This window comes from Scomber scombrus, chromosome 2 (assembly GCF_963691925.1).
Source record: "Scomber scombrus chromosome 2, fScoSco1.1, whole genome shotgun sequence".
Classification (NCBI taxonomy): Eukaryota; Metazoa; Chordata; class Actinopteri; order Scombriformes; family Scombridae; genus Scomber; species Scomber scombrus.
Genome location: NC_084971.1, coordinates 11,219,479 through 11,229,987, shown reverse-complemented (window position 1 = coordinate 11,229,987; position 10,509 = coordinate 11,219,479). Strand labels below are relative to the sequence as shown.

At 39.4% G+C, this 10,509-nt stretch overlaps 2 protein-coding genes across 2 annotated transcripts; one reads left to right on the top strand and one right to left on the bottom strand.

Annotated features, from left to right (window-relative positions):
- The first annotated feature begins 2,322 nt into the window (after nt 1–2,322).
- LOC134001765 (uncharacterized) lies at nt 2,323–3,904 on the top strand. Its single transcript, XM_062441077.1, has 3 exons — nt 2,323–2,565; nt 2,696–2,729; nt 3,100–3,904. The coding sequence occupies exons 1-3, from the start codon at nt 2,323–2,325 to the stop codon at nt 3,483–3,485; spliced, it is 663 nt and encodes a 220-aa protein (XP_062297061.1). The 3' UTR covers nt 3,486–3,904.
- Nucleotides 3,905–6,857: 2,953 nt separating this feature from the next.
- Nucleotides 6,858–10,071, bottom strand: LOC133997556 (lymphotoxin-alpha-like). Its single transcript, XM_062437197.1, has 7 exons — nt 9,956–10,071; nt 9,194–9,440; nt 8,193–8,225; nt 8,066–8,099; nt 7,769–7,819; nt 7,444–7,675; nt 6,858–7,265 (listed from the first exon to the last, which is right to left on the bottom strand). The coding sequence occupies exons 2-7, from the start codon at nt 9,389–9,391 to the stop codon at nt 7,076–7,078; spliced, it is 738 nt and encodes a 245-aa protein (XP_062293181.1). The 5' UTR covers nt 9,392–9,440; nt 9,956–10,071; the 3' UTR covers nt 6,858–7,075.
- Nucleotides 10,072–10,509: the final 438 nt, after the last annotated feature.

Sequence of the window (10,509 nt, the reverse complement as noted above, 5' to 3'; positions counted from 1 at the left end):
TTATTTACAGGTTTGGCCAGCTAATAATTTCTCATGCTTTTTTCACCAGCAGAATAGATTATTATGACAATCACCCTAATCACTGGTCTCCCTATAAAAAACATCTAATGGCTCCTATCTGGTAAGTAAAACTTTAAGGCTAGGTAAGATATTTTCTCCTTAGCAAGAAGCACTTAATTGTCTGGCTCCACATTATATCTTTGACATGCTTCAAGTTTATCAACCGCACAAGTGGCTCAGATCATATGACCCTGAAGAAGGCTGCAAGCCAAAAGATGTTCTAACACTAAAGTTGCTCTGTATATTACAAGTTTTGTGGGAGCTTTTACCTTTTCAGGTCATACGACTACCATTTCCTCCGAATTTCAAGAGTGCAATCAAAAGCAGGCAGCAGAATTTGGAACAACCTAACTGCTGAACTGAGGTTTGCACCAACACTGTCTTCTTTTTTTTTTTTTTTTTTTTTTTTTTTAAAGCTGAAGACGTTTTTATTTGTTTTAGTTTTTAATTAGTTTTGTGTGTATGTGCTGTCTGTCTTATTTTCCACTATTCCATCACTGAGTAAAACACTTTCAGTTGCTTATTAATATTGTCCAATACAAATAAACTTGAACTTGAAACTCCAGCTTGAAGTTCCATCCCAAATGTGTTGGATGTGATTGAGGTCGAGCCTCTGGCATGTTATTAACGACAAAAGCATCCCTCAGACTTTTCTACGAAGATGGAAGGCACTATTATCAAAAATATGCCTCCACAAAAGCAGAGGAGCAAAGAATGTTAGTTTTAGCCATATACATAAACTACATTTACATTTAAATGTGCCACTACAAAACTGCAGTGCAGTGCAAAACAATGTATTTTTTTTACATCTCACTATAAACCCCTACTCAGCACTATTAGCATTCCTATGAAATGTAAAAGGGAAATGAAACATGTTTAGCAGATAATTTACCAAAAGCCACCACTAAATTAGAGATGTCCAGTATGTTAGACTTCATTTTGCTAATCCAGAGCACAATTTCCTTCCATGCCCTAATAATGAAAGTTGATCTTTTGTCACCCATATGAACATTTACTCATTCTTCCCTCTTCTACTTTTCCTCTCAGTCTCTCTTAGCCTCTTCCGTCTCACACATGATGTGGGGAATTACCGTAACCTATTCTTTTTTAGGGAATATCTACCCTTGCAACCTGTTCCAACCCGTCCCTCTATCCCCCCAATCCACCCACCCACCCACACACACACACACACACACACACACACACACACACACACACACACACACACACACACACACACACACACACACACGCAAAATGGGGCATTCCTGTATGTTTTACATAAACTCAGAATTACACTCCGATCTGATGGTCAGCGGCACGCATCCCATATTATTATTTTTTTGGGAATATCTTTTTTTTGGCAAACTGTTCCAACCCATCTCTCTCTCTCTCTCTCTCTCTCTCTCTCTCTCTCTCTCTCTCTCTCTCTCTCTCTCTCTCTCTCTCTCTCTTTCTCTCTCTCTCTCTCTCAGTCACACACACACACACACACACACACACACACACACACACACACACACACACACACACACACACACACACACACACACAATGGGGCATTCCCGTATGTTTTTCATAACCTCAGAATCACAATCTGATCTGATGGTCAGCCGCACGTTATTGGTGTGTGTATACCTGGTGGAATGACGCTGTGAGCTTTGTTTTAGTTTGATGATGAAATATACACATCACATGCCCCACCTTATGGCTCTATGGCCCTGTTTCCTCCTCAACATTTAGCTTCCATAAATAAAAGTTTCTGAAATGTGAGCAATGAAGTCCAAAAGTGCGTTTTCAGACTATCTCCATTGTGCTGTGAGTTTCAGCTTGAAGAGGGAAAGCTCAGCCTTTGTTTGACTGTGTCGGAACGTAGTGAAGCTGGAGTACGCGCAGTGTCTTTCTCTCTTTCGTTTTCCATCGGGCACGCTGCTTCGAGCGCACTTGCGCAATTGCAGGGAGCGCCTTTCGGAAAATCTGCGCCTCTCGTTTTCGCACCTCCTGTACATGCAGTAAAGGAGGGGGGCGTTTGCGAGGAGGCGAGAGGGAAACCCATGACTTCCGTGTTTTTCCTCCGTGTCTGAAACTGACAGCACGCTATAAAAACGAATCATGGTGTTCACATTGCGACATTCATCTCAGGAGCTGGACTCTGGTATTGTGATCTCAAGAGGACTATCTTGTGGAGGTTTACTCACTTAACAACTGGAGCTGTAAAACTTCCAAAGATTGCAAGGAAGCTTTTACTTCTACTGCCGACTAATGGACCATCAAAACACAGAAATGGACACAGAGTCTCTTCAGAAACGCGAGCGACGGCGTGGAAGCTGCCTGGACGTTTTTCTCGTCGTGTCCATTATTTTCCTGTTTGCAGCAGTGGTGGCTGTGGCTGCTGGTGGAGTGGTGGTTATGATGGAGCTGAGGTCCAAAGTGGATTCATCATTTCCCTCCTCAGAGTCTATGAGTTCAACGTTAACAGGAGACACACCATCCCCAGCATACAAGGTAACAAACGACTCTTAAAAAAAAGAAGAAGCATACAATCGTAATTGTTTGCCTTTATTTTTCTTTCAACCCATGTCCCCTTCATATATCTGACTTTTAATCCACTTCATCTTTTCTGTTTTGTCAACAGATGCAGGATTGTGCCTACCTGGATTTCACCTCAAGTAAGTCTACATTTACTTTCAAATTAAACACACTTTCCTGATTCATGCTGCATGTTTTAAAAACATAGGCTATGCAAAATAATAATAGTAATAATAGTTAAATAAATAATTAGGCTACAGTAGGTAGATGATGGAGTCCTCCTTTCGGCCCATATCATTAAGGTACCATGAAGTCATGTGCCATTTACCAAATTTAAAGATAAAACTCATCATCTGTATCATCAAATCACATCTAAAAGATTTCATGTGGTTGTCAGCTGGGCCAAATCAGTACATAATGAAGGCAAAACAACAACTGAGATGAAGTCTGATAAACTTGTGATAAACTTTGTAAACAAACTAAATTAAATGTTTTTGTCTCCCCCTACAGGTGAGTTGAAGAACTACACCATGTCCTTGCGAACAGTCAAGTACGGCTCAGGGGAATCTGTTGGAAGCAAATTCATTTTTGATTCTAACAAACAATCACTGCAGGTCAAACGGACAGGGACCTACTTCATTTACATTGATCTCAAACTCACCTGCACAGGCATATGCAACACAGGCCTCCTCAGTGTGCATCTGGGCAAGGAGCTCACCTGTGAGGTGGAGCTTTCAGCAGAAGACCCAACACCTAAGAGCAGGAAGTGCTGGACAGTGAGCCAGATGGAGGAGAAGACACAGCTGCTCGCTCAGATGACAATACCAAAGGAGGGACTGAAGAACTGGAAACTGGAGAGGAACAGCTCAAAATTTGGCGTGTTCCTTGTGGACTAATATGGACACTGTAGTGCCGCTTCTGTCATCAAAATGCAGGTCTGCCCGTGACTTTCAGGTCATAACTTAAGCAAAACACCAGTTTGTGTTTTCTTTAAGTCCCAAGTGGATAGAAACGGGCATGCGCTGGCCTCATTTTCAAAACTTTTAAGGGGAGTTTCTGGCAAACTAAAGATGTAAGACCATGAAGCTTAGTGGGGTGTGATGGTGGAATCTTAAGAGAAGTTGTGTGGTAGGATAATGCAGACTGGATGTGGGATAGACAAGACACTGACATCATTCTATGTAAATATTTGTATGTGTAACTGAGTATATGATATATTTATTTGATATATGTGTGGTATATGTGAAACTATTTATATTTATATTTATGATCATGTTGTTTGATATAATTTTATTTTAATGTAGACACCACTACATTAGTGTTGATGTGCAATACACTGCAAATTCAATCAGTCTACATCAGGTTAATGTGACTTTATGGTTCTCTTATCATTTTATAAATGTGTGTGAGCATAAAGTTGAGACTTACAAAAATGTGTGATTATAATTCAGTTCAACTGCAGTTAAGCTTAGTCATTTGATCATTCCTGACAAATGATGAGTAACCGTGATGAGAAACACTCTGTGCTTAAAATAACTTTTGCAGAGACAAGGTACTGTAAAAATGATTCTACTATAGCCAAAACATGACCAGATTTGCCAAAATGCTTAATAGGTGGACTTGCGAATTGAGAAAATGTTTAACTTTTGAAAAACTATGTCCTGTGGACATACTACACATTTATGAATGTATTTTCCTTGTAATCCATATTAAATATGGACATAAACATGGATATAGTGATTGCTGAGTTCATTTTTTTGTGATAAGTAGCGAATGACGACTGTGAAAGTGATTGTGAGCGGTTCGAGTGGAATATATGAAAAGTTTAGATGTAAGGGAAACTTCCTTGCTGTGTGCAGCCCATACCGGGAACTGGATGCACATCACTTCCTGTTTACTTACCATATACTGTGGTTCAGAAAAAAAAATTATGTGGGCCATGCAAACAAACATAATTACACCTCCGGTGTAAATCCAAGATGTCGTTGTCAACTTAAAGTAAATAGGCATGCTATTAGGATTTATAAGTTATTTCATTAATTTTGTGAGTGCAGACGTGAGTCTTTACAAATCCTTACTATGGATTAGAAGTCCACATTTTATGCATGTGACAAACCTGGATCTGGTTTTTAATCGATGCATTAATATGCACTAGTCATTGTGTGTGTCAGCACCTGCTTTCTCCTGCATTTATTTTCTTTATGGACACTGAGTCTGAAAACAAACTGATTCTGAAAATGAGAAAAATATGAACTAATTACAATGTGCAGTTTAGGTTCAAAGCCACAAATCAGGGGTGGAAAATGTATTTAGATCAGACCACAATGTGAAGAAAAAGTGCCTAAATACAAATACATCCTGCATTCAAAATGCTGCTTGTGAGAGTACAGAAGAAGCCTTTTATCACCTTTTATTAAAGTACACTTAAGTATCTCAAGTAATATATTGTACACTGTAGGATGGCCTTTTTGGACTAGTTTTTGTAATATCTTTTGTAAATGTCTTTTTTAAATATATCATTTGACATTAGATTTTTCTAAATCCATATTTCCCTACCGTCCAGATCCCCTTCTCTTCTGTTTCCGAAGGTTTTTACACAAAATCTACATTATTAATAACCAATTACTCTGATTGACTGGAGGCGTGGCCCCAACCTTCAACCCCAGACATTCAAAATACTACCTAAATAATGTAAACTCTATTACACTGCAGCTGCAAGACAGTAAATAACAATTTCTGAACCGGAGTCTGATCAGTCATGAATGTGTGGGATGTGAGGAGAAGACAGAACCTGCTGTTGCACAGTTGAGATTTGAAAAAGGATATTTCAGAATGAAATAAACAATATTTACAAGTGTGCATGTTTTAAAACTTCATCAACAGTGCAGAGCACACACACAACTACTTGCTGATAACAGAGGGAAAATGCAAAAATGAATGTCAGCCATTCTTTCCACCTTAATGATGCTCACTAATTTCAAATAACTTAAAAGACAGAAGATAGAATTGAGCAATTTAACAGCACAGGACGGCCCACACCATCATCCTCATCCAGCCCAAAGCCCATTTTTCTTGTTTTCATTACCAGCCTTTAATGTGTGTGCAGCCTTTCAATGGTGCAGCTTGGTCAGGTTGGACCTAATTTTAATTAATTTATACACTGATGGAAAGTTTAATCTAGAACAATGCATCATGTTTTATAATATCAGATGTTTTGTATAGAAAATATAAATATTTCAAGTAATCATTAACTACAGTAAATTGTCAAATTAAGGAAATGTATCTCCCTTATTTTACTTAAGCACAGTATTTGATTCAGTGAATCCTCTAAGCTGCCTTCCGACAGCAACACACACAAGCTAATTTTACAACATTTGCAAAGCCTTCATGTGTTGTTGGGCTGCAGAGGTATTAGTTTGTTCTGTGTTTGTTTCAAGTAGATGCATAGATGTTAATCTGTGCCTCAAAGCAGGAAATGACCCATATATCTCATTTTCATCTGAGGCCAGTCTCCTCACTCACATACATCTCCGTTCAAGTGGTGATTTGTGTTTCGACCTATCTTTATAGTTTCCTGCGGCTTCACATTATTCTCACACATTTTTACGGTTTTGCCTTTTACGTTTCTTTTTCCACCATAATTCCCTGGCCGCAGCCTGTACTCTCCTTTACCAAACGTATCTGTACCTCTGGGTGTCCTTTTTCCGTTCCACACTGTTACTGTCTGCAAAACGCTAGCAGTGTGGAACAGAGCTGAGTCAGCGACACCAACCACAGCACCTCAGCTCTCTTTCCCCCCTTGATCCTCCCTTCAGTTCATCCTTACTCAACCACATCCTGCTCTCCACACACACACACACACACACACACACACACACACACACACACACACACACACACACACACACACACACACACACACACACACACACACACACACACACACACACACACACACACACACACACACAAGCACTGCCTTGCAGGTGTTTGTATTTACTCTGTATCTATAGATCTGTAGCTGTGTTATGTGGGTTGCATGTCTGTGGTTTGTCTCGGTGCGCTAATGTTATCTAACCTAGTTCCAAACAGTGTGAGTGTTTGCACGGTTCAGTATATGAGCAGAAATGAACCACTGATTGCCTGTTGCATTTTTTTTTTCATTGGCCAGAGATATTACCTTATCAGAAACAGATGCCACAGCTCGGTTTGGTAAAAAACAAAACAAAAAAGCAATTTATTTACACAAAAAAATGGTAACAAATTATCTAGTACGATGCTATAGCCTGAATATCAGATACTTTTTATGATGTCACAACCATTTGTTGCTTTTTCGTAAGTGGTTCAAATACATTAATTGAGTACAGTATATATTAGATTGCATATATTACATATATTATATTACACACATTTGGTGTAAATGAAAACATAAAGATAAAGACATAGAATCTGAACAGAAAGTGGGACAGAATCTATGTCAGTGCCTCTAAGGAGATATCATAAAGGCCCCCATGAAGTTTTCAGTGGGTCCTGGATGCATCTTCTTTATATTATCCAGTGTGACATAAATTTCATCTTCACTGTCCAGTTTGAAGATCCCAGCCAGGAAACTCTGCAACAGATCCTGGCCATCTGAATCCTTCCCATTTGACGGTATGGGGTTCAAGCAGTGGAAACTAGAGGAAACATATCAAAGATGTAAAGCATATCAAGGCAAACTTACCAGTCCATAATGAAGATGGCACAGATTTTAATTTGCATGTAAATATGCACAAGTGAAGCTCCAAACAGGTTGCATTGTAAGCACATGTGCAACAGCAGAGGAAGGAAGTAAGGAGTGGTGCACTGACTAACCTTTTTGATTTCATAAGTTCTAGCTCTCTGCCATATGCCTTGGTTTTTCTTATGACCTTGTGCGTGATAAGCGAACACTTCTCTACAGCATTTAATTGCAGTGTGGAGTAGAGGTAGTAGTATCCCGCATTCTTGACTATCAACTTGCTATTGTTGTAGCTCATGTTGTAGATGATGGCATCACCCTCATTTACCCACTGCACAATGTTTGTGTTCCCTACAGTGTTGGGACCTGGGACAAAAATTGGAAAGAAAAGAGATCAGTTGAAATCAAACATTAAGGTCACATATAATATTTAGGTTTGAGTGTTGAGATGGTTCTTACCCATCAGGTGAGCAAAGGCCTTCTGTTGGATATGTTGCAGATGTGGTTGCACTGCGAGAATCACATTGGAGTTTGTTCTCAACCACAATAAATCAATCAATGTAAAACCCTGCATTTGATGAAGTTTTGCATGTGTTTTATAGTACAAAATACATTTTTGAGGGTGTGTCAACTCATCTCACATGTTGAGAGATGGTAAAGATGCAAGACATACTGTATTCATACATCACATTATATTTGTAGCTTTTCTTCCCATAGAATGTGAGCCATAATAAATTATGTTAACAGACACAGTACCTTCAGGTCCCACTTGACCCATCGTAGGTCCAGCCTGAAACAGGAAAAGAGCTGAAAGTCAAAAACTGTTGCAGTGCAACACTGTAACCTGACCCAGTACACACAAGAGCTTAAAACCTACGCTTACCTGCTGGGCAGATGTTTTGGGAGGGAACAATGCCTGCAGGGGAAAGGAGAAATAACAAAAAAGTGAGGAATAAAGAGGGCACACATTGGCAAGTATCAAAATTAATTGTGTTGGCAAGAAAGACATTTCAATACCAGGATCTGACCTGCCATGTGGAAACTAACAGGAATACACATACAGTGGTGTTAAAAGGTGAAAATATCTACACATACAAACATAGATGTATGCACATTGTGACTTTTAGTCAGTAACAAGCTCACACATACAAACAAAGGCACATACTGATTTGAAACAACTTTCCCCTAAAAAAATTGCTGTGGTGTTTGTTGTTTTAATTAACTTGGTCATATAATGCTGTGATTAAGACAGATTTCATTATTGATAAAACATAAAAATAAAATCATAATTATAACTTACATGATATATGCTAACTTTAACCTTCTTCGACTTGTCAAGTTATTTTTGGCTACAGAGAAATTTAGCAGCTGGTAGAGGATAAAAGGCAGTTTTGGTCTACTATAGCAAATACTGAGCAATGACATCGTAAGGATGGTTTCTGTACTACAGTGTATATTACATAACATGAAAAATGCAAAACAAACAGGTTTAACAAACCCCATTATGAAACTGTGACAGAAAAGTGAAGTTATATTGTGGGTTTGTACTTGAGGGACAAAAGAAAGGGAAGTAAAACTAAAGAAGGAGTCCATTTGACGTATTTGACATTATTTGGCCTGTGACTTCAAGACAAAAGACAACTAGTGTACAAGTGTGTTTAGCTCTTGTTAAAGTATGCAGTCATGACGCAGAGAAAAATAGGGAAATTCTTGAGAAAACGAATTTCCATGCCCTCCATACTCTGAGTATTCTATCTACACTCATACAGACAGACAGACAGACAGACAGACAGACAGACAGACAGACAGACAGACAGACAGACAGACAGACAGACAGACAGACAGACATACAGACACACACACACATGCATGTATTTGCCTCACCTCGTTTTTCTTGTATAGTTGGTAGATGAAAAATCCCTCGACAACAAGTCCCAACAGGGTCAGTCCCACCAGCGGGAGAATGCACTTTTGACGCACTCCTGCCCACCTCGGTTTCTTTGTGCTGGGTAATGACACAAAGTTGGCGTGACTGTCCACCACAAAAACTTGGGGGCCGGTACCCACACCATCCTCTGCCATCCCACCAAGGGCTCAGGGTCAAAGGGCACAGTGTGGAGATGGTGGGATACTGAAAGAGAAAGAACATTTAAGAGACAACAGACAAAAGACAGATGTGCAGTGGAAAGACAAGATAGAGAGGTCAGGAAACATACAGAAAGAAATTAAAATAGACAGTGAGAGAGACACACGTGTGACAGACAGACATACAGACATGAAAGGCCTCCTGTTTGTAACTAGTTTCTAGGAAACAAAACGATTTCTACATATGCTGACTACTGCAAGCGCACGAGGACCGCCAGCTGCAACAAGTCCCCTGAATTAGAAAGAATGTCTTCTTACATTTTATCAAGCTAGTTCAAAAAGGGATTAGCTTGAATACAAATATGCCCAAAAGGTTCCTCCACAGCTCAGTCACCCATCCACAAATAAAAGTTCTCATTAGTTTTCACACTCCTATGAATCTCCTTTGGCATATTGAATAACACAAATATTCCTTAATACCAATTCTTTAAAATAAGAATAAAAACATAACTGTTATGTTTAAGGTACCAGTAATGTACAATGAGATGTGAAATGCCTCACCTTACAGCCACCTCCTGTGGTGTCCTGTTCACTGACTACAGATTTTTGTCCTCTCTCTGCTTGTCTGCAGTGAACTACCACCAATATTGCCTTTCAAGCAAGCTCATGTAAGGAGGAAATGAAGATGACATGATTGAGGAAGAAGCAAATAGAGAGAGAGAAAGAGAGAGAATGAGTAGTGTGCATGTGCGTGGGACACTCCCTTATGAGGTCTGAATAAAGTTATCTCCCCTAAGCTGACACTTCCTTTTCTCTCTTCAGTTTCTCACTCCTTTTGTACATTTTCTCTGTTTTTTCAGTGTTTATAGTTATTGTTTTGACAGTTTCTGGGAAACTTGCACAATCTCTCATTGTGTAGCTGAGCTTGGCAGATTTTAAATCCTAATGAGCCGTGTGAGGTGACTGTGAATACAATCTTTTTTAAGAGCAGCGTTGTCTGTGGTTGTTGATTGTGAGGGCCAGGTTGAAAGGTTGGAAATCATAATTTACACACTTTACGCACCTCTGACCACTATGGATTGACGCTACCACAACTTTGCACCCACAGTCCACTG

Excerpts from the sequence above, each read along its gene's own strand:
- LOC134001765 (XM_062441077.1), top strand. The coding sequence starts at position 2,323 with ATGGACCATCAAAACACAGAAATGGACACAGAGTCTCTTCAGAAACGC. Across the intron at positions 2,566-2,695 it reads CACCATCCCCAGCATACAAG|ATGCAGGATTGTGCCTACCT; the intron begins GTAACAAACGAC and ends TTTTGTCAACAG. Across the intron at positions 2,730-3,099 it reads CTACCTGGATTTCACCTCAA|GTGAGTTGAAGAACTACACC; the intron begins GTAAGTCTACAT and ends CTCCCCCTACAG.
- LOC133997556 (XM_062437197.1), bottom strand. The coding sequence starts at position 9,391 with ATGGCAGAGGATGGTGTGGGTACCGGCCCCCAAGTTTTTGTGGTGGAC. Across the intron at positions 7,676-7,768 it reads GGCCTTTGCTCACCTGATGG|GTCCCAACACTGTAGGGAAC; the intron begins GTAAGAACCATC and ends TTTTTGTCCCAG. Across the intron at positions 7,266-7,443 it reads GAACTTATGAAATCAAAAAG|TTTCCACTGCTTGAACCCCA; the intron begins GTTAGTCAGTGC and ends TGTTTCCTCTAG.